General features: G+C 47.1%; 1 protein-coding gene across 2 annotated transcripts in view; it reads right to left on the reverse strand.

Moving 5' to 3' along the window:
• ARHGEF7 (Rho guanine nucleotide exchange factor 7) overlaps positions 1 to 21,692 on the reverse strand; it is a 183,681-nt gene extending 161,989 nt beyond the window's left edge. For both annotated transcript variants that reach the window (XM_021667882.2, XM_021667879.2), the window contains exon 1: positions 21,528 to 21,692. In XM_021667882.2, coding sequence (XP_021523557.1) covers positions 21,528 to 21,692 — 165 coding nt within the window. The remainder of the gene's footprint in view (positions 1 to 21,527) is intronic.
• Between the last annotated feature and the right edge of the window lie 2,166 nt (positions 21,693 to 23,858).

Raw genomic sequence — 23,858 nt, forward strand, 5'->3', positions numbered from 1 at the left:
CCAAGTCCTTTGAATGGCCAAGCAGATTCTACACAATTGCTCCCTCGTTCCCTCCTTGACCTAATCAGCCAGCTACCACCTCCCCACTCTCACTGGCCTGTGCTGTTCTGGAACTCCCTAGGTAGGCTTCTGCCCCGGGACCTCGCACTAGCCGTTCCCCTACCTGCAACGCTATCCTCCCAGATCTTCACATCGCTCCTTCCTTCGCTCCCATTCATCAAGTCTCTGTTCATGTCACTTCTCAGTAACACCTCCGCGGTGACCTGATGTAAGCCTGCAACACTGCCCCAGTGCTGGCACTTCCCACCCCCACCTGCTGTTTTCCTCCATAACACCTATCACTGGTAAATGTGCTGTCTCATTAATTTCTGTGTGGTGGTTACAGAATCTGTCTCTGCACTATACAACACATGCTCCAGCTGCAGCGTATTTAGTCCGTTTGGATGAGGGTTGTATCTTAACAGACGGCATATATAGACAGGTGTTCGGTATATTATTTGTGAATTAATGAACTAAGGACCTGTGCCTGTGACCCTCTCGAGTACCATAAATCACTTGATTATGGCGACCAAAGGTGAAGCTGAATGATGCTGACATAGCATCTAGAACCAAAAAGTGATATAATTGGTCTAATGTGAGAACTGGATATTTAAGACAGGAACTATCCCAAAAAAGACTCGGAATATAAGCACTGTAGACAAAATGATAGAAAGATTGCCTTGGTTTTACCTTAAAAGCTTCACCCCGCCCTGTTGGGACTGATCGCTGCATCCTGTTGCCACTGGCTCTGCCTGCGGCCAGCTGCCCATGTCTCCCAGGACTGCTCACCTGCAGGTCCAGGCTCAGTTTCTTCTGCGCATGGATATCAGTTCAGCCAGGGCTGCCTGTAAGCTCTGCTTACAGCTCCTGCCTCCCTATCACTAAGGAAAATCACAGGTCCCAAATCGGGTTTCCCCCTAAGCAGCTGGCCTGCTCCTGCAGCCCGCATCAGGCCCCCGTCCACCACCTGTGCTTCACGCCGGCATCCACAAGAGCCACAGGCTTCACAGGGTGGCCTTCGTTCTTCTCCTAAGGGGAACAAAACAAGCGCTGAGGCCTCCTGTGATTCTGACCTTTCAGAGAGGAGAGAGACAGAGACGTAGACACAGAGAGGGAGAGACGGAGAGGTGGAGGATGTCACAGATACAGAAAGACAAATAGGGGAGAGACAGAGTCACAAGAGACAGAGTCACAGACACAGAGAGACGCAGAGGGAGAGACAAGGAGCCGGCGAGGGAAACAGGGGATCTGCACTCCTGTCGTCCTTCCCATACTGTCCGCTGCCCCACAGCGTGTGCAGCCCCGGGCAGCCCTTGCTTTCAGGTCTGTTTTCCCTCCGTTGTCCACATCGAGCCCCTCCCTTGACGAGTCCTCGATCAAGTTCACTAATCAGTCTTCTGCCATCTCTACAGCACCTTGGAGCCCATCCAGTCTTATTTCCATTATTCTGTTCATTCCATGATCTTCATTTCCTTTTCATAGTTTTATTTCTTTGCTGAGATGTTCCATCGTTTCATTTATTTCCAGAGAATCTGTCATTGCTTTTTAAGGCCTCTTCATGATGGCTGCTTGGAAATCCTCATCAGGTCATTCCAGCGCCATTCATGAAAGCAAAGGCTTCAGCAAAGTCACTAGGGAATGAACCATCTAGAAAAGGACGGTGGGTGCGGTGGCTCATGCCTAGACCTTATATCTAGAAAGATCTAGAAAAGGAGCTTCCATGCCAGCTGGAGCCAGTTCTCCAGACCCAGCTCTTTCTCTACATGATGCAGTGTTTTCTCCTATGCCCAGACTTGGGGGTGGGGTGTTGTCAAAATTGTCATCATTTTCTCCATATTCAGTTTTTACAAATGAATCCTCAACTGGCCACTGAATTGCAGAGCATACGCTGGAGTGAAATTGAGCAACGTGTCTTTGGTTTTGCCGAAAGGACAGTATAAGCCGTGCAGGCTGCTTCAGGCCTTCAGAGGACAATTTGGTCATCCCCAATTTAAGGATGACCAAACCCTTTGAGTTATGGCTCAGCTGAACTCCACAACATGAACTGCTGCCGTGACGAGAAGCCATTCACCCAGCTGTGTTTTTTTGGGTTTTGTTTTTCTTTTTGAGATAGAGTCTTGCTCTGTCACCCAGGCTGGAGTGCAGTGGTGCGATCTATGCTCACTGCAACCTCCACCTCCCAGGTTCAAGTGATCCTCCCACCTCAGCCTTCCGAGTAGCTGGAAATACAGGCATAAGCCACCATGCCTGGCTAATTTTTGTATTTTTAGTAGAGGTGGGGTTTCACCACGTTGGCCAGGTTGGTCTCCAACTCCTGACCTCAAGTGATCCACCTGCCTCAGCCTCTCAAAGTGCTAGGATTACATGCATGAGCCACCTGCCCAGCCCCAGCTGTGTTTTTGAACTGGCAACACAGACTCTTCCCCGAGGCTGCCCCTAACTCCCACAACCAGGCAGCATGGTTGATTTACTTTTCTTTAAAAGCCTGGACGTTAAAGAGCATCGTTACCTAAAACAGTGTGACTTCGTCTTCTGGTCGTTTTTTTGTGACTCAATACTTACTTAGTTATAGTTCTTCCCAACCGTAATTTTGAATATTTCACTGATGTCTCCTTATGTGCCTCAATTTAAGTAACATATTTCATCAAATCTTACACAACCTCCTGAGCTTGGCCTCTTAATGGAGATTGTTTCTATTCTGATGTATGAAAAAAAAACACACATTCATTTTATTTTAAAAAATTATGCACAGAAACAAATGGGATTCCAATTTTTCAGATAAATTCTGAGTCCCCTTCCAATCCAAGCAGGATGTCTTTTCTGTCTCTCTGCCTCCATGTTTAAATACTCCAAGGCCCATGAGGAAGCAGCACTAGAGGTCTGCTCTGTCTTGAACTAAGAAGGCACTAGTTAGTTAGGAAATTTGTCAAGCGTGGGGATGGGGAGGACACACCAAGGTGAGCAAGCGGCCTGTGCCTCCTGTGGAAAAAAACGCCCAGGTGAGCATGCCTTGGCCTCCTGTCTGCGTAAAGGGTCATGCACATCATCCAGCTGGTCCAGGTCATGGTGCTGCTGGGCTAATGAGCTCAGTGGGCTAGGTCAGTGATTCTCAATCATGGTCCCACGACCAGCAGCATCAGCACTGCCTGAGAACTTGTTAGAAACGCAGATTCTCGGCCCCAGTCCCAGTCCTACAAAATCAGGAACTCTGGGGGTGGTGTCCAGCACTCGATTTCCACAGGTCCTTGGGGCATTCTCACACACACCCAAATTTACAAAACGTATGACCACCTAGACCAAAGGAAAAAAAGATGGCACTATCTTACTTGAAAACAGCTTGAAAAACACAAACTGCCAATTCCGATGTCAGTGACACCGCCAACATTTCCATATGTGATGGACAAAGTTCGTGTTGAGCAGCTCTGCCATTTCTGACTATAAAAGAAGGAAAACCAAACCAACCCAGATATTTTCAGCCCATCAGCTGAAATGTACGTATTTGTGTGCACACATATACACACGTGTATCTGTGTATACATATGCATGTGTTCATGTATGTTTATGTGTGTGCATATGTCTGCATTTGTGCATGTGTGTAGGCATATGTGTTTATAGATACGTGCATACAGATGTGTATATATACTGTATATATATGCATCATGTGTGCATTGTATACATGTGTACATATGCATGTGTATAAATGTCAAAATAGTGTGTATGTATATGTGTGTATGCATGTGTGTATATATGTATATGTGTGCGTACATGTGTGTATCCACATGTGCATAAGCATGTGTATAATGTGAATATAGCGTGTATGTATATGTGTATGTATGCATGTGTGTATAGACATAGATATATGTGTGTATCCATATGTGCATATGCATATGTGTGTGCATTTGTATGAATATGTATGATGTATGTGCATATATACATGTGTATAGATGTCTATATGTATATGCATAGTCGTGTGTGTACTTGTGTGTAAATCACTCTCCCTTCCCTCAGTATCCCTACCCCTACCCACAATAACACTCTCTACCCACCATCCTCTCAAAGAAAAAGGATTAAAAAGAAAAAAGTAACTGGTGAGTTTACTTCTCCCACACATGAAGACAGAACTGAATTGTTCATGTTTTAATGCTTTGAATTAGAAAAATAATTCCCCAGGACATTACTTACATTTGTTGCAGTCATTTAGGAACTGCATCCCAATAAGCACCACTAGATTCGCTTCATCTCCCGCCATTTAGCGTGATATGTAACACACTATGAGCATTTCTAAAGGGACAGAGAAAGCAAGTCCCAGGAGAGACACAAGTGTGTTCATAGCATTATCACATAAATAGTCCTCAGTTTGCACCTGAACTTTCTAAAACTTATACACTGACATCCCTAAAATGCCTTAACGATACCAAATCTAGACTTTCAAATGTCACCTGCAAAACAGAGACACAGCAGAGATCAGTTGGTTTTGGCAATGTCCCCATCCTGACCTCAGAAGCCATTCACTATCAAATGAATCAAAGGGGAAATATTAAACACCTGACATCAATACATTTATAAGCTGGATATGAAAGTCTTAGACGTTCTCAGAGTAGCAACTGTTCAGGCTCAATGCAACGCTTATTGGCCTTAAACCACCAGATGCATCCATCAGGAAGGAAAAAAACATACTTTAAATCGTGGGAAAAGAACGAAAAAATATCATAGACATTCTCCCCTAAAGCTATTGAAAGGGATGCAGTTTGCTAGAGCCTCCTTTATGAAGAAAATCACACTGACCCTCGCTGGAGATCACTTCCTCTTAACCAAACAGTCAAGAAAATCAATGAGCGCCCTGATCTCCCCACTCAGTCCCCTGCCAGCCGCTACAGATGCATGCACAGTTCTAGATCCCTGAGGAATGGCCACATTGTCTTCTACAATGGTTGAACTAATTTACACTCCCACCAACAGTGTAAAAGTGTTCCTATTTCTCCACATCCTCTCCGGCATCTGTTGTCTCCTGATTGTTTAATGATCGCCATTCTAACTGGCGTGAGATGGTATCTCAATGTGGTTTTGATTTGCACTTTCTCTAATGACCAGTGATGATGAGCATTTTTTCGTATGTTTGTTGGCTGCATAAATGTCTTCTTTTGAGAAGTGTCTGTTCATATCCTTCACTTATTTTTTGATGCGTGTATATCAAAAACACGAACACGAACCTGTTCGTGTTTCCTGTTTACAGGAAACAAATTTTCCTGTAAATTTGTTTAAGTTCTCTGTAGATTCTGGATATCAGCCCTTTGTCAGATGGGTAGATTGCAAACATTTTTTCCCATTCTGTTGGTTGCCGGTTCACTCTAATGATAGTTTCTTTTGCTGTGCAGAAGCTCTTTAGTTTAATTAAATCCCATTTGTCTATTTTGGCTTTTGCTGCCATTGCTTTTGGTGTTTTAGTCACGAAGTCCTTGCCTATGCCTATGTCCTGAATGGTATTGCCTAGGTTTTCTTCTAGGGTTTTTATGGTGTTAGGTCTTATGTTTAAATCTGTAATCCATCTTGAGTTAATTTTTGTATAAGGTGTAAGGAAGGGGTCCAGTTTCAGCTTTCTGCACACAGCTAGCCAGTTTTCCCAACACCATTTATTAAATACGGAATCCTTTCACCATTGCTTGTTTTTGTCAGGTTTGTCAAAGATCAGATGGTTGTAGACGTGTGGCATTATTTCTGAGGCCTCTGTTTTGTTCCATTGGTGTATATCTCTGTTTTGGTACCACTACCATGCTGTTTTGATTACTGTAGACTTGTAGAATAGTTTAAAGTCAGGTAGTGTGATGCCTCCAGCTAATTTTTTTTTTTCCTTTGGAACTGTCATTTGTCAAAACACAGAACTTATCATATCATTCTCCCCTTAAAAATTTGAAAAGTATCAAAACCTTTACAAACTAATGGCCCACCAGCCCTGTGCTGCCTGGCTCTGCCTGTCTCTCTGCATCCCCTCAGTTCCAGCACTACCTGTCCAGACCTTTCCTCGCTACATGAGAGACAGCAGACCTCCTCTTGCCCCAGGCCTTGCAGGGCCCCTCTGTCTAGGGGTGCATGCCCCTCCTCTTATGACAGCTATGCATCAGTCAGAGGGCAACTCAAGTGCCACTTCTTGAGGACAGAATTTCCCAAACCACCGCTAGGCCCCATCGGCCAAGGGGCATAGATTCTTCTGCTGCCTGTTTGGAAATCTGTCTCTTGCCTTCAGAGCATGTATCTCGTGTGTGATACAATCATTTCGTGTAATTCCTTTCATGTTATTCTCACCCACTAAATAGTATGTGAGTCTATTTCTGCAAATCGTCAAATCTCCAGTGCCTAGCACTACCCTTGGAACATAGTAAAGATCTGATGAGAAAATAAATCGACAAATGAATTCTCTGTCAATAAATCCCTTCCCCCCACGAAATATAAGTACACAATTTACCTGTGCACATTAAAATTCTATACATTTTCTAAATTCATGATTAGTTTCAAAAGTAGGGGACAGCAAACAAAATGAATTAAAGCTCCATTACACACAACACAAATGTATTATGCTCAGGGTAAAGACTGTCATATGCCGTATTGAGGTATAACTGACATACAATAAACTGCTCGTGTGTAAACTGCGCAATTTGATAAGTTTTGGAACTGTCACGAGAGGCAAGGTAATGACTCTGCCCCTCATGCAGAGGTCTCCTTGAGCTGCTGCACAATCACTTTCTCCTACCCCAGCTATTGTCCCCAAGTGAGCACTGATTTACTTTCTGTCACTAGAAATCTTCTATAAATGGAATCATACATTAAGTACTGTCTTGTCTGGCTTCTTTTATTCAGCATAATTTTGAGATTCATCCATGTCATAGAATATTCCTTTTGATTGCTGAGCCGTGTTCCACGGCATGAATATACCACAGTTTGTTTATCCATTCACCAGCTGTAAAACATCTGCATTATTCCCAGTTTATGGCTATTAAAAATACAGCTGCTATGAACACTTGTGTGCAAGGCGTGGTATGGCCGTATCGTCTCCATTTTCTTGGGCAGACACCTCGAAGTAGAATAGCTAAAACATTTGGTAGATGTATGCTTACTATTTTGAGAAACTGATGGACTGTTTTCTGAAGCAGTTGTACAGTTTTACCTTCCCACCGTCAGCGCATGGGAATTCTGGTTCCCTCACATATGTGCTAACACTTGGGAGGATCGCTCTGCTAGGTTGCAGTGGAGCAGTATCTGTCTCCTGGCAGGTCTCATTTCCATTTCCCTGAGGTTGAGCTTCTTTTTGTGTGCTTATTTGCCATTTGTACATCTTTTGTGGTGAAGTGTCTATTCAAACCATTTGCCCATTTTTTTAAATTAGGCTCTTTATTATTAAGTTTTGAGAGTTTTTTTAATATAGTCTGGATACAAATCCTTAAACAGACATGTGATTTGCAAATATTTTCTTCCAATATACAGACTGTCTTTTCATCCTCTTGACAGCGTCTTTCAAAGAATAGAAGTTCCTTTTGTTTTGATTAAGTCCAATTTATCCACTCTGTCTTGTATGGAATTCTTTCTTGTATGGATCATGTTTCTGATGTCATATATAAGAAATAATTGCCTAGTCCAAAGTCACAAATGTTTTCTCCTATTTTTTTTTCTACGAGTTTCTTAGTTTTAGGCTTTACATTTGGATCTATGACTTATTTTTAGTGAATTTTTGTATACTAAGAAGTATAGATCAAAGTTCATCTTTAAAAATATGGATATCTACTTGTTCCAGAATCATTTATTGAAAAGAGTACCCTTTGGATGGCCACGTGTCTTGGCGCCACTGTTGAAAATCAGTTAGTTGTCTATGTCTTTAAGGATCTCATTCTGACTCTATTCTGTTCTGCTGATCTATTTCTCCATCTTTATGGCAACATTGTGCTAACTCTATTACTGTTGTTTTATGAAAACCCTGGAGACCAAGAACTCCAACTTTCTTCTTCCATTTCAAAGTTGTTTCTAGGCCCTTTACCTTTCCAGAGATAGTTTAGAATCATTTATCAATTTCTACCAAAAAAAGTTTCTGGGATTTTGGTTGTGATTCTGTCGAATCTGTACACCAGGATGAATAAAACAGCTTAATAGCAAGACTTCTGACTCAGAATGCTATGTATAGCCCCATTTAGTTAGATCTTTAACTTCACTCAGCAATATATGTTGCTGAAAGTGTACATGTTTTTCTTATCTTTTGTCAGATTTATCCCTGAGCATTTGTCTTTTCTTTCATTTCTTTGCTATTGTAAATGGCATTTTAAATTCCAATTTCTGATCCCTTGTTGCTAATATATAGAAATATAACTGATTTTGTATACTCACCCTTCAAACTTGCTAAACTGACTTACTAGATCTTCCTTTTTTTTTTGAGATAGAATCTCGCTCTGTCACCCAGGCTGGAGTGCAGTGGTGCAATCTCAGCTCACTGCAACCTCCAACTCCCAGGTTCAACCAATTATCCTGCCTCCGCCTCCTGAATAGCTGGGATTACAAGTGTGAGCCACCACGTCTGGCTGACTTACTAGTTCTAGTAGCTAGTTTGTAGATCCCATCCAATTTCTACATAGACAGTCATATAGTTTACACATAAAGCCACCTTTACTTCTTCTGTTTCAATCTGGATGGCTTTGGTTTCTTTTTCTTGCTTGATTGTACAGGCTGAAACCTCCAGTGTAAGGGTGAATGGACGGGCTTCTCTTGTTTCTGATCTTAGGGGTAAAGTTTTAATCTTCCACCACTGAGTCTGACATTGGCTGTAGGTTTTCACCGACGCCCCTTATCATGCTGAGGAAGTTTCCTTCTATTCCTAGATCACTGGGAGTTTTTTTATCAAGAGTGTATGTTGGATTGGATTGGACTGGATGCTTTTTCTGCATCCATTGAGATAATCCTTTGGTTTTTTTCCTTTTTTACTTTGTTAATATCATGAATTGTATTGATTGATTTTTATTTCCTGGGATAAACACTTCTTGGTTATGGTATTTTACCTTTTACATGTAATGCTGAAAATGATTTGCTAATTTTTTTTGAAGGTTTACATCTATGTTCATAAGGGTTACTGGCCTACAGTCTTTTCTTATAATGTTTTTGTCAGGTTTGTTATCAGGATAATGCTTACCACTTAGAATGGGTTGGGAAGTGCCCCTCATTTTTAACGTATGTTTGTTGATTGCTTCCTCTCTCTCTCTCTCTCTCTCTCTCTCTCTCTCTCTCCCTCCCTCCCTCTCACCCTCTCTACTCTCTCTCTCTCTTCTTTTTTTCTGAGACAGGTTCTCACTCTGGTGACCAAGCTGGAGTATAGTGGTGTGATCATGGCTCACTGCAACATCAACCTCCCATGCTCCCAGGCTCAGGTGATCCTCCCACGTCAGCCTCCTAAGTAGCCGGGACCACAGGCACATCCAGCTAACTTTTTAAATTTTTTGCAGCAATGAAGGTCTCACTGTGTTGCCCAGGCTGTTCTCAAACTCCTGGCCTCAAGCAATCCTCCCTCCTAAAATGTTGGGATTACAGAAATGAGCCACTGCACCTAGCCCAACTTTAATTTTCTAGAAGAGCTTGTGTAAAATTACTATTATTTTTTCTTAAAAGCTTAGTAGAATTTACCAGTGAGGCTATATGGCCTGGAATTTTATGAGAAGCTTTTTATCTACGTATTTATTTCTGTAATAAATGTAGGGTTATTAAGGTTATCCATTTCTTCTTGAGTGAGCTTAGTGTCTTCCAAGAAAGTCATCCATTTCATCTAAGTTGTAGAAATTGTTGATATAAAAATGTTTTTTTTTTTTTTTTTTTGAGACGGAGTTTCTCTCTTGTTACCCAGGCTGGAGTGCAATGGCGTGATCTCGGCTCACCGCAACCTCCGCCTCCTGGGTTCAGGCAATTCTCCTGCCTCAGCCTCCCGAGTAGCTGGGATTACAGGCACACGCCACCATGCCCAGCTAATTTTTTGTATTTTTAGTAGAGACAGGGTTTCACTACATTGACCAGGATGGTCTCGATCTCTTGACCTCGTGATCCACCCGCCTCGGTCTCCCAAAGTGCTGGGATTACTGGCATGAGCCACCGCGCCCGGCCGGCATAAAAATGTTTTTAATATTCACTTATTATCTTTTGATTTCTGTAAGATCCATGGTGATTCCTTACATTGGTAATTTCTGTCTTCCCCCCTTTTTTCCTAATCAGTCCACCAACAGGTTGATCAATTGTATTGATTCTTCTCAACTAACCAGCTTTCAGCTTTGTTTTCTCCAGGCATTTTCTAATCTCCACTCTGTTCTTCATTATTCTCTTTCTCCTACTACTTAATTTGAGTTTAATTTGCCCTTATTTTTCTAGTTTCTTCAGGTGGAAGCTCCATTACAGGCAACAAAAGATTTAACCATGTGCAGGGTGAGTGGCGTCGTGCTCCCAGAACTTCATTTGAGTAATTCATGAACAGTGTGCGTACGACTCCCGGTTATTCGTCTGAAGATCCAACCTTGGATAGCTGACATTGCAATTACTCAGATTCAATCTAGGGAAATGCACTTCGTCAGAAGTGCCATAAATGAGCTTTTATTTTTCTCCATTTGTCATCAATCTATAAAGTCTGAAAGACATTTCATTCTAGTCTGTTATCATGGAAAATTATGGCTTCAATAGCACTTTCTGGAAGTTTAACCTTTGTCACAAGTCTGTCAAGAATTTGACTACATTCTATTTGTATTCTATTCTATTTAGTTTAAGCCTATGTTCTTTTCTTTTTTTTTTTTTTTGAGACGGAGTCTCACTCAGTCGCCCAGGCTGGAGTGCAGTGGCGTGATCTCAGCTCACCGCAACCACCGTCTCTGGGCTTCAAGCGATTCTCCGGTCTCAGCCTCCCAAGTAGCTGGGATTACAGGCACCCACCATCATGCCCGGCTAATTTTTCTATTTTAGTAGAGACAGGGTTTCCCCATGTTGGCCAGGCTGGTCTTGAATTCCTGACTTCAGGAGTGTGATCAACCTCCCAAAGTGCTAGGATTACAGGCGTGAGCCACCGTGCCTGGCCTTAAAGCCTATTTTCAAAAGAAACAAAAATGTTTAACATATAGGGATGACCAAAACCAGAAACTGTGTCTCCACCAGAATAAATGTGTCACAGCACCAGTGCTTTATGAGATCAATGAGACAAACTCAGGTCTTAAGGCACTTCCTTGAGCACCAGAGAGGAAGCCTCAATGACGCTGCTCAAGGGAAACAGGCCCAGACCGATTCCAAGAGGGCGGGTGAGACTCTCCCTCTTCCTGAGGAGCCAGAACAGACAGTCAGAATCAGGAATACTCTCTAAATCCCCAATTTCCTATCAAAATCACTGTACCATTCTTCCTGAAAGTGAATTACAAAGCCATAATCTTTTGGCATGTGTTCAGAAAGCAACTTTTTCAGAAAATCTGTATTCCTAACAAAAGACATCTAAAAATCTGCTCACTAGAAATGGGTACTTAAAAGTCCCTTCTGAACTTAAACTACTTTAAGGACAGGACATTGGTGGAAAAGTGTCCTGGCAGAGGAACTTAGTAGTGAGACACTCAGAATTGAAGGGGAAAGGCCATGACTGGCCATGGTATTTATGAATAATCAAAACCAGACCAATTTACAGAAAGCGTTGCTAACAGATCGCACTGTCAGAACAAGCGTTCGCGGCGAGAGATCACGCAAATCCACCCACACTTGGAGCTGCGGCTGCACATTTTAGACAAAAGCAATGTAATAGAAACTGGACGAAGCTTACATTTCTTTTATATACATTTTTTGGGATTCTGAATTTTGTGTAGCTTCTATAGAGAAAAGATAGGACAACCGCAACCTCTTTAAAAAAAAAAAAAACTGCTTGGGTCAGGCACAGTGGCTCATGCCTGTAATCCCAGCACTTTGGGAGGCCAAGGCAGGAGTATCACGAGGTCAGGAGATCAAGACCATCCTGACTAACATGGTGAAAACCCATCTCTACTAAAAATACAAAAATAAGCTGGGCATGGTGGCAGGTGCCTGTAGTCCCAGCTACTCAGGAGGCTGAGGCAGGAGAATTGCTTGAACCTGGGAGGCGGAGGTTGCAGTGCTCCAAGATGGCACCATTGCACTCCAGCCTGGGCGACAGAGCCAGACTCTGTCTCAGAAAAAACAAAAACAAACAACCACAACAAAAACCTAGAAGACACCTATCCCCAAGCCACCATGACGGAGGCAGGGAGCAGAGGGAGGACGGGCGGGGCTTCGGCAGACACTAGAAAGGTCCCATCCCAGTAGCCAGTGCAGGCAGCTGCACTCTCCCAGGTGGTAGACAAGCCACTTGAGAGTCAGACGCAGGCCCAGGGGCCCCAGCCCAACCACAGCTAGTCACCCTTCCTGCCATCTTTGCAGGGAAGGCTCATTCTCTGGGGCAAAGTGAACCAAAGAGGCCAGGAAGTTGGGGAGGGCCGGCACAGACAAGAGTCAAGGTGAGGATGGACGCTGCTCTGACAGGCAGCAGGTGGAGGAGTCTCTGGAGAGACTCATGGCCGCTGCAGAAGAGACTAACAGGTCCAGACCTGCAGGCATCACCAGGCCGCCCCGAGGGAGACCTACCTGTCCCTGGGTCCCATTTTGAGGGCCACACACTTGAAAGATCATCTGGTGTTTGAGTAAAATCTCCAACATGGAAAAAAAATTGCACAAGAGGACTCAGAGGAAACAGAGACAGTGAGTGCAGGCGAGGAATCACCCTTCTCTTCAAGGAAGCTGCAACGAATGTTCACAGGAAGAGAGGAGTCACCCAGAAACAGGAAGGCGCTGACTGAAAGGGAAGAAAGAGAGAGAAGCCAGATAACTAGAAAAAAGAAAGAGCTTTTAGAAATTAAAAAAGAATAGCAAAAATAGAGTCAAAATAAAAAATGTGAGTAGACGAATTGGAAGACAAAGTCAAGGAAATGTCTTTAAAAAGGAGAAGAAAGACACAAGCAGAAAGGTCAGCAAATGAGAGGCTCCACCCAGGAGGCCTGGCAGCCGCAGGGGCGGGGCGGGCCCGGGGGAGCCCACCAGCCAACGACGGCCAGTTACCAGCCGCTCTGGAGCTCCGTTTCCTGATCTGAAAATGGGGGCGATCTTGTCAGCACCTCCCTTATAGGGTGGTTAGGAGGGCTCAATCCGTTATTATGGGCAAAGTGCTTAGAACAGTGCCGGCATACAGTATGCACTCAATAGATATCATCTCTGATTAGTCTTCATACGATTTCTAAATAATAAGAACAGAGAAGATACTGGAGAGGAAATTATCAAGGAAATAATACATTACTTTTTTCTGGAAATAAAGGATATAGAGAGCATTTTAAACAAAGGTACAAGCACTCGTGCGACTGGGATAGAATGCATTTACATACATAGTTAAGAACGGCGTGGGCGTGTGTGGGCGTGTGTGTGTGTGATTTGTTATCTGTGGTCATGGTAAACCTCAGTGGCTGGCCTGATCTGTGCCTGCTCTGGGCAGGGCAGGCAGCTTGCTGACCCTGGCTGGGCTCTCTTCAATGTTTGAGGCTGGCTGGGTGTGGACAGGCCCAGGATGACCTGGGCAGGGACAAGTGAGTTCTCCTCCATGTGATCACACACCACCAGCACCCAAGCCCTGGGCTCTCCTCGGGGTAGACACAGGGCCTCAGAGAGGGCAGAAAAGCGCAAGCTTCCCAAGGCCTGGGCTAGGAACTGACACTGGTCACTTCTGCCAGATTCCACTGGTCAAAGCAAGTCACAGCTCAAGAAGGGAGGAAGCAGACTCCTACCTCTTGATGGAGGCGCTACAAGGTCACTTCGCCTGGGGCATGGGAGGGTTGGAGAACTAGGGCCACTTCTGTCATCTACCCCAACCCTTCTCCACTCTGCTTTGTGTCCTAGGAGGCTGACCTCTAGACATGGTATCGCAGGACCACCTCCCAGCACAGTCCTTCACGCGATTCACTTAGAATACAGTGTGAACGGTTCTCCCAAGACTGTGCACAACGCAGCTTACACACACACGCAACTGCCCTCAGCGAAGCCATCTGTAAACGAGGCATCTGGGCTGGATAACTCTCCTTCATCCCCAGAACTCACAGACACTTTAGACTCAAGAGCCCAGCGTTTCTCTTCTGATTCGCCTGGAGAGGTGGTGTGGGTGGCATCCGTACATGTGTCTCCATGCCCGTCGTGTAGCTCACTAGCACGCGCACAACAGGAACAGGGTCAATAAGCTGATTAGATTTAAATGAATTCACAGAAATGTGTTTGAAATACATTTTGCACACATTCCATTTAAGTTCCCCTCACCTCCTCGCTTTGAGACCCCAGCAGACATGGCACCATCCTGTACAAATGGGGTTGAGAACCACCGGTCTGGTTCATCAAACCTTAAGAGTTCAGAGCTAAAGTTAGAAACATAAAAACATCAAGAGATGAATTCTCCTAACCTAACTTGATAGAACTGATAAGGGAGGGGAGAAGTCAGAAGCCATACCCGGGAAGCAGAGGGCCCAGGATTGGCCCCAAAGCCCTCTCTCTACAGACACTGGGTGGGGCGGGCTGGCTTCCCATCTGTGACTCTGGGCCCCGCTGATGCATGAAACTTTATACAAGCGAAACCTGAGTCCACTGGTTCAGCCCTCCAGCTCCCCAGCCAGCAGCTGTGTGCACTCAGCAGCTGCGCCCAGATCTGGCGCAGACCAGAGGGCCCTGGAAGCCGCCTTCAGTGGGCCCACCAGGCCAGACAATGGTGGTCTGTCCAGCATGCAATGGAGAGGCTGCCGCCCGCCCCTGAAAGTTGCAATAGTGTGCCCTGTTGTGAGAATTAAGCAGTGTTCCTGGATTTGGGTAGCTCCAAGGTTCAAATCTTGGCTTATTCTGGACACGATAGGGAAGGTTTTCAGTGTCAATCAATAAAACAGTAACTACCCCGTACTGAGGAATGACTTTGTGCCCAGCACACCTACTCATTTACCCTGGCAATGACCTGACTGCCCCCACCAGTGGATATCATTCATCTCATTTTCAGGAGGAAGAAACTAAGACTCCAAAAGGTTAGACACGTACCGGAAGTCAAAGAGCAAATGGCTGCGGCATCAAAGCCAGGTGTGCCTGACTCTGAAGCACACAGAGGACCAGGTCTCCCAGTGTCTCTGGGCAGGGACCCACAGCTTCGGGGGATGCCAATCCTTCCAGCCCCCGGCAGTGCACGTGGTAGAGCTGCGTGCCCGAGGGATGACGTTCCTCTGCCACCTCCCTGGTGCGGTGACAGACGCGTGGGCGTCAAGCCCACACAAGACTCCAATCCAAACGGCTAAAATCCACCTTACACAAGAAGAAATGGCTCTGCCCCACCCACCCCGCAGCCCCCATCGCCTCCACGTTTCATATTTTAGAGTGATCAGCGGCCTCTGAAGGGAGAGAGATTCCTTAAGTGTGTACATAGTACTTGACTTTTCAATGTGTGTGTGTGGTGTAGATGCACATACTGTTTGAAATCTTGGAATAAGTGGAAATCTGGTAAGCCCTACAGAGCAGGGAAGCCCGTGAGCCACAGTGAGTTATCAGATGGCACAGGAACATTGAACTCACGTTCTGCAGCCCAGGAGAAGGGCCCAGACACAGACTTCTGCAGGCTTCTGCAGGAACTTCTGCGGGTGCCCCCCAGGGCAGGGGGCCCTGCCCCAGGTGCCTTTGGGGTCACGTACACCGCAGGGCAGAGCTGCTTCCAGATGTCCTGAGAAGTGGGACACTGGCAGTGGCTCCAGGCACTCCTGAGGGCTCCTACTCTGCCCGTGGCCGGTGACCTGAGCCACCCCATTCAGTCCTCACTTCTGTCCTGCCTGGGCGCTCAGTTTACACTGCTGCCTCTGTCTCGTTTTCTGATCTGGTTTGCAAATGCCTGAAGGCAGTGGTTGCCAATTTCCCCTAAACTCAATATAGGTGGTGGAAGCAGTCTTGTTTTCCATGGGAAAGGTCACAGCCGTGGGCTGGAATCTTCCGCCTCCAAGTGTAGCCAGGTGACCTGGGGCAAAGCTAACTGCCAGGCCTCAGGGTCCTCATCTGCAGCATGGGCATCGCGAGGGACGGCGCCTGCAAACGAGGGGAGCATGCTGCCGGCCATGCTGGGCAGACATTTTACTGTCTTTTAAAAAGATGTATAGAAAGGCAGGCAGAGCTTAAAGAAAGGAGGCGAGCAGGCAGATTCTGGAGTGACTTCTATTAATAGAACGAGGGTCAGGTCCTGAGGCAGCACCCGCTGGAATGGGCTCGGGGAATTCACAGAGCAGCTGCCCCTGACGAAATGGAATGGCATGTGGCAGCTCTCCCTCAGCCCCAGGCAGACGCGTCTGTGTGTGCGTGTGCGCATGTGTCTTTACACACGTGTGCCCCATGTGTTTCCGTGTGTGCACGTTTGTGCATGTGTCTGCATGTGTATTTACATGCATGTGTGCCCCGTGTTTGTGTGTGCACAAGTGTGCATGTTTACATGCATGTGTGTCCTGTATGCTTACATGTGTGCACGTCTGTGCAGGCATGTATGTGTGTGCGCATGTGTGCATGTGTATTTACATGTGTCTCCCATGGATTATGTGTGTGCACGTTTGTGGAGACATGCATGTGTGTGCGCACATGTGCATGTGTATTTACATTCATGTGTGTCCCATGTGTTTATGTGTGTGCACATCTGTGAAGGCGTGCATGTGTCCCGTGTTTATGTGTGCACATCTGTGCAGGCATGCGTGTGTGTGTGTGCTCATGTGTATTTACATGCACGTGTGCCCCCATGTTTACATGTGTGCACGTTCATGTAGGTGTGCATATGTGTGTGTGCACATACATGTGCAAGTGTGCCTGTATGCATGTGTGTATGCGTGTGTGTGTGCGCTCCTGTGTCTGGATGGTGCCAACACAAACACTAGTTTCTAGTCTGGTTCTCAAGAAATCTCTGCAGGTGCTCCTGATTTAAATTGAATTTCAGTCTGTTTGCTTTCTTTTTAGTGAGCCAGCAAATGCAGTTCCATCTACCTTCTTCCCTAGGCCTGAAACCCAAACAAGAATCACACTGGTTCAGGGTTGAGACAGGACTATAAAGTCACAGGCTTCAAAAGTAAATGTTTATTATTGCAAAAGTCACTATTCTGAAACCATATTCAGAGTAGTTTAGTTAGAAGCAACTTGATATAACCAATCATTCAGTTTGCAAGGTTTAAAGAAGTCTCCTTAAAAACACAGTCTGGAGATACCATATTATAATTTTTCTCTATAAGTGACTTAGCCAATCAACAAGTCTTTACAACAGCTACAGGTCATGGGCCTGAGTGAGAACCTCACCCTACCACCACACTGTGATCACGGACCACATTCTTTTTAGGGCCAAAGGACCTAAGAAAAGGCACATTTCTAGCAGGTGGGCTCTTCTGCTTCTCCCCACCCCAGCCCCTAACCAACCCCAGAATCCTAAGACTGAGCAGAAAGTGAGTCTCGAGTTCACTTGGAAAAAAGTATTTTCTTTTTCCTATGCAACATCAGATTTGCTGATTTTCTGCAAGCCTGTGGAAAATCACCTAGGGCTGCCAGGTTACAGTCTGGGAAAATGCAAACCATATTCTTACACACACGTCAGGAAAGTCTTCAGTCTGACATGCTCAAATGCTGGTCTTTTTCAGCTCCCTGATTCCTTTGCTCCTTCTATTCCGTATCTGACATGACAACTTCCAACTTCCTTCTGCCTCATCCTGTTCTTGTCTATAGAGTTATGCTTTCTGTACTAGAACCCCTAAGACTCTATTATTTAGATTTTGTAATCTCCCATAGCACCTGGCATCATGCAATCAGATAAATCTGGTTCAAATGTTTAACACAACCCATCATGAGCTGAATTGTGTTCCTCCAACATTCATATTTTGAAGTCCTAACCCTCAGTACTTCAAATGGGGCCTTATTCAGAAATGAAGTCATGGCAGATGTAAATGGTTAAGATGAGGCCATACTGGGGTAGGGCGCCCCTAATGCAATCCCACTGACGGCCTTCTAAAAAGGGGGAGTCTGGACACAAAGAAGAAGTGGGGACGTCATGTGAAGATTGCACTTGTGTTGCCATGAGCCAGGAACTACCAGAAGCTTCAGAGAGGCGTGGGACAGACCCTTCTGTGGCGCCTTCTGAGGGCATGAGGCCCTGCCAGCACCTTGATCCCAGACTTTGGGCCTCCAGAGCTGAGAGACAGACGCCCCCACATCCAGCACCAAGACTACAGGCAGCATCTGACTTTCAATTACGTTCCACAAACACCTAGCCAGGATCTCCCGGGAGCGCGTCACATGGATTACACAGGAAGGTTCTCTGTGTTCTGTTCTCCTGGGACGCACAGAGAAACAACCAAGTTCCCTGAGTTTTTCATAGTGAATTAAGAGACTTCATCTGTTGCATTCATAAGTGAAATTAAAAGAGCATTTCATGATTTCCGTGATTTTAATGTGTGGTATTAGTCTTATAGCAATTTTCCATCCTCTAAAATTCATCTTTCTTGATTTTGCCTCCTTTGACTAAATACCCCAGGGATGTTTAAAGTGAATTTGTGAGAAGAGGGCTACCAGGGCTCCCTAGACGTCACGGCCTCAGAGTGCTTCTGCTCAAGGGAGGAGTACGGGAAGCCAAAGATGTGGGCAGCCCAGCCAAACATCCTGGCCCCTCCTGGGGAAAACCAAAGCACAGGATCTCCAGATACAAAGACGAGGGAAACTTTTTAATCCCATTCTCCTCTCCCCTACAGCAGAAAACATCTGTCCAGTATAATGAAAAGCGTCTCTTTTCAGAACTGTTCATGTAAAGTTTATAATTCCATCTTCTCACCGTCTAACCTTCCACCTTGAAAGAAAGGTGAGACCCTGGGTGGAAAGTTTCCTTTAAATGAGCAGAAGAATCTGACACTCTATGAACGTCCTCTCTGCTCCCTCCATCCTCTTCCTAATCTGAAACAGAACAAATGAGCGTAATGGAAGAAACACATTAGGACATGGTTTCTTAATAAAAGCCATATGGGAAAGCTGAGGCGCCCAGCCCCATTTCTTAGTTCGGCACTCATCCCCAGCCTCGTGGCTCATGCCAGCTTGTGAGCTTGCAGAGGCGAAGGCTGCAGGCCACTTGCCTTCTGCTCACTGGCTGTCAGTGCACCCCTGCGGCAGAGGTCAAGTGAAGCCCCGTCATGTCCACATGAATATTTGGTTAAGTTTACAAATGCTTCTTTTTAAGGAAAAACATCCTCAGAGTCACATTCCCACATTTAAGTAAAAATTATTCAGCATGTGTGCTTTGTGGCATAGATTATCTGGTAAGCATGCAAACATCAAAAACCCAGATAACTGGCTGGGCATGATTGCTCATGGCTATAATCCCAGCATTTTGGAAGGCCAAGATGGGACACAATTGCTTGAGGCCAGGAGTTCAAGACCAGCCTGGCCAACATAGCGAGACCCCATCTCTATTTAAAAATAAAAAGAAAGAAAGGAAAGAAAAAACCCAGATAACTCTCCCTAGGAAATTGGAAAAAGCTCACAAAACTTCTGAAATGCAGGGATCTTAGAGACAGAGAATGGCTATTTTGCTCCAAAAACCTACCTTTGATCTCCAGAGAACCAGTAACTGTGTCTACAATATGCTGCTTTACATTAAACTTTCATTGTGACAGAGTCAGTTTAAAACAAACCAACTGGAGCTCAGGGGGATGAAAAACATATTTGACCTAAGACATTTCCAAATGACTACAGTTTTAGAATATGTTGAGTTGTTTTAACTTGGCTTCTGCAAGCTCAACATTTTATTCGATCCTCTCTTTGTTGTTTTAGAGATGAAATGAATGCTACGGTTTTCTAGGAAAATCTTTCTAGAATTCAGAAGAAAATGATTATTGAAGTCTGCCAATCATTATTAATGCAGTTAATATGCCAAATGACATATTCTTTGATGGCAACATATTTTTATCAACACAGCATATGAAGTTTCTCAAAGCTTTGCTCTTAGAGATGGAACAGGATTTTATTTAAACCTATTTTGGTGAATTTAGCAGGTATGTCAACACTTTTCGACATCTGTCTTTTATTACCATGTTACCAGTCTCCAGACAACAAAGTATTTTGAATGCCTTGAAAGTCAGATCCTGCTCCTTAGTCCTCCTGTCCTAAATCATCATGTCATTGTGACATCAGGTTCATTTTAAAGGAACGTTTTTATTTCATGGACAGGCAGGCAGCCGTTCACTCTAATATGCAGATTCCGTTTTCACAAAAATGTGCCAAGTAAGAAAAATACCTAAAACTGGAATGCAAGCCAAATTCATATTAAATGTTTTCTGACCTCATTTAAAATGTAGCACCAGAACATGCGCACGTGTATAAGATTAAACATTTTACTTTTTCAAGTCACTTAGGTGGCATTTTATTTACAAGTTGTCATGCTGTATGGTGGCCAATACACCCCACTTAAAAACTTAAATCGTTCTTCCTAATTATGGTACCCTTCAGTTTCTGTATTTAACACATTTTAAATAATTGTTGATCTGAACGCTGTATATTGGCCACCCACCACCATCCCCCGCTCCAAAAAAAAAAAACAAAACCCCGGGAATAAGATTGGTATTTTGAGCTACAGGGAGACCTCATTTTTAGAAGCTCTCCTGTCTCCTCGGCCTGCCGGCTTGTGGGCGATGAAAACAAACTTTAATCACTTCCAGAGATTCGGGTCAGGGTTCACACGCTCCAGCCTGGGAACTACCATCGGGGAAGGAGAGGCAGTGCCTGCAGGACTCTGGGTTCTATTCAGAACCAGGGAGCGACCTGAGAACGAAATCTGAAATTTTAAACAAGCCTTGCAGAGTGCCGGGGCTTAAACCCTGTGTCCGCCGTCCTCTCGGATCGGGGGTAATTTTCTCCAGGGGAAAGTAGTACATCATTTCCCAGCGCAGCCCTCAGGCACGGATGCGAGCATCTTCAAAAATGCAGAGCAACCGGTCCATTCACCGGGAGGCGAAACTCACGCAACGCCACCGGCAAGAACTGTCCACACAAAGCCAGCGGACAGAGCCGCACGGTGTCCGAACGCGGTTCCGATCGGGCCGCGGCGAGGCAGCGGAGCCGACCCCCAGCGCGGAGGGGCCACTCGGCGTTCCGGCGGCGCAGAAGCCGGGTCTCCTCGCCGCGGGGAACGCTCCTCCCCGGGGACCCCGCCGCCCGCGCCCCTCCCCCCGCCCCCCCGGCCCCCTCCCCGGCCCCGCTCACAATGGCGCCCCCCGAGCTCCCGCCACGGTCCTGGCGCCGGCCGCGCCGCCGCTCCGCGCACAAAGGAGGGCGCGCGGTCCCCCGAGCGCGGCCGGCCCCGGGTGCTCCGCGCGCATCCAGGGCCGCAGCGGGCCGGGCCGAGCCGGGGGGCGCGGGCGGCGGCGCGGGCCGGGACTTACTTTCTCGATGGTCCCGGGCAGCAGGCGCTCCAGCAGCCTGCAGAGGACCACCCCATCCTTCAGCGACGCCTGCAGAAAGCCCTCCGGGTCCGCGATGGTTTTTTTCGGCGACTCCAGCACCCCCAGGGTGATGAGCCACGTAACGGTCTGCTCGGCGGAATTCATCGCGGCGGCCCGGGAGGCGGGCGGGCGGGCGGGGAGGGGCGCGCGCCTGCTTCACCTCGGAGCGGCGGCCCGGCCCGCGGCCCCCACCGCCCCCGCCGCCGCCTCCTCGCCCATGGAGCGGCCGGCGCCGGCGATCGGCTCGGCGCGGCCCAGCAGCTCCGGCCCGGCCCGGCCCGCTCCTCCGTGCGCCCCGGCCCGCGGTCAGGCGCCTTCTCAGGAGCGGCTCGGGAACCTGCGGGCGCCCGCCGCCGCCCCCCGGCCTCGGCCGCCGTCGCCCAATGACATCACCGCCAGGAGAAGAAAGACGCGGCCGTCCGCCCGGCCCGCGCCCGGCCCGCGCCGCCCCGCGCCCTGCGCAGCCTCCGCTCCAGGCCGTGCGCGGGGCGGCGGCGGCGGCGGCGGCGGGGAGCGGGCGGGGAAGGGGGAGCGGAGCGGGGGGCGCGGGGCGCGCGGGGAAGGAGCCGGGGGACCCGGGCGGGGGCGGGCGCGCACCTGCGCTCACCTGCCCCGGGCCCGCCGCGCGCCCCGCGCCCCCGGCCGGGGCCCTGGGCGCCCTTTGTTTATGTTTTGAATTCGTGAGCGTTGAAATGATGAAGTGCTTCCCAGAATGCTCTTTTTATTTTTGCCGGTTTTATGTCACGGTGGCGGGGAGAGGCTGAAAACCAGACGTTGGTTTGTTTCCCTTCGCTCCCTCCGGTCACTGCGGAGCACGAATGAGGGTGACATCTGCGGCCGGCGGGGTTTGGAGCCGGGGCGGGGGGTGAGGAGGGACTGACGCTCAGCGCGCGGCGCCGACCTTCCAGGCCGGGAAGGGGCCTGCGCGACCCCGCTGGAAACGGACGGCGACGCCTCAGACCCTGCTGGGGGAAGGTCAAGGACACTGGGCGGCCTGAAGCGGGGCTGTGCGGAGGAAGGGCCGGGCCGGGCCGGGAGCCGGGATGCGAGTCGGGGGCGCAGCGCCGCGGAACAGCAGGGCTGGAGACCGCGCTGTGAACGCGCCAGGCCGAACCTGGAGAGCCCAGACGGCAGCTGTCGGGTCATGCGCGAGCTTCTTCGAGCACCTGATGACACGCGCACATTTCCACGCGAGGAAGAAATGGAGCCTTTTCTTAAAAGGACGCGCGTCTCCATTCACTCCACCCACTGCCCCTGAGCGCTCTCCCCAGTTTGCTCGCTGCGACCCGCGGGCAGTTGAACAAGCAAAGCCCTTACTCTATGCCAGGCACATCCATTAATCCATTCGATGGCAGAGGCTAGAAAGCATATAAAGCTTCCAAAAATAATCAGAGGCTTAGGTCGTCTGCCTCTGCCTCTAACGGTGGATTTCTCTTGCAATCACTAACTGCATTTATTTCTAGCCTTAAGTGTTTAAAATTTTCTTTGCAAATACACAAAATATTCAAATGGCAGTGTGAATTCTGGATTACGAGGACAACGTGCTCAGTGATAGCAGCAACCAGTAGGAACCCTCACGAAGAGCTGCCTACTGCCTCACCTCCCATCATGGTTCCCATTTTACCGATCAGATGCCGAGCACACGGCAGAGGTGACACCCGAAGCTTGGCTCCTACCAGTAAAGACATAGCTAACCCGTTTCTTCCTGCTGCCCTGTAAGCTTTCTAGGAAACGGGAGAGCAATCCACAGCTACATCAAGGCTGGTACCCAGAGTCTCCGTGGAAGGAAGGACGTCAACCCCGGGGTGTTGCCCACCGACACTCCTGTCCACGCTCCTTACTGTGGAATTAGAGAAGTCATTTCACAGGCAGTCCTTACCATTCCGAATCCTGCTAAATTCGGCCTGGTACTTATAAGCTGCTAGACTTGAGTAAGATTCAAATAGACTCGATTAAATTGTCCTCCAGAATGCCAGCTCTAGGGAGTGGCCTTGGGAGGCCAGTGAAGCAGAGACTCACTTACTGTCAGACCAGAGGAAATTACAATTAGTCTTTTTTTGGTGGGGAGAAGCCCAGACTTTTAAACACTTTATGGTTACTAGTTGCATTCTTTTATGTTGGGTATATATTAATTTCAAAAAAGGGTTTTTTGGAAGGGATTTTAGAAAGTAACATTGCTCAAAGCTAGATATTTTTAGGTGTTTAATTGAGTTGTTTCAGTATCCAAAATGGGCATTTTGGTTAAACTTTTCTTAACACTATTCCAAGTTC

The sequence above is a fragment of the Aotus nancymaae genome, unplaced genomic scaffold (assembly GCF_030222135.1).
Source record: "Aotus nancymaae isolate 86718 unplaced genomic scaffold, 86718_ANA_hifiasm-v0.15.2.pri h1tg000044l, whole genome shotgun sequence".
NCBI lineage: Eukaryota > Metazoa > Chordata > Mammalia > Primates > Aotidae > Aotus > Aotus nancymaae.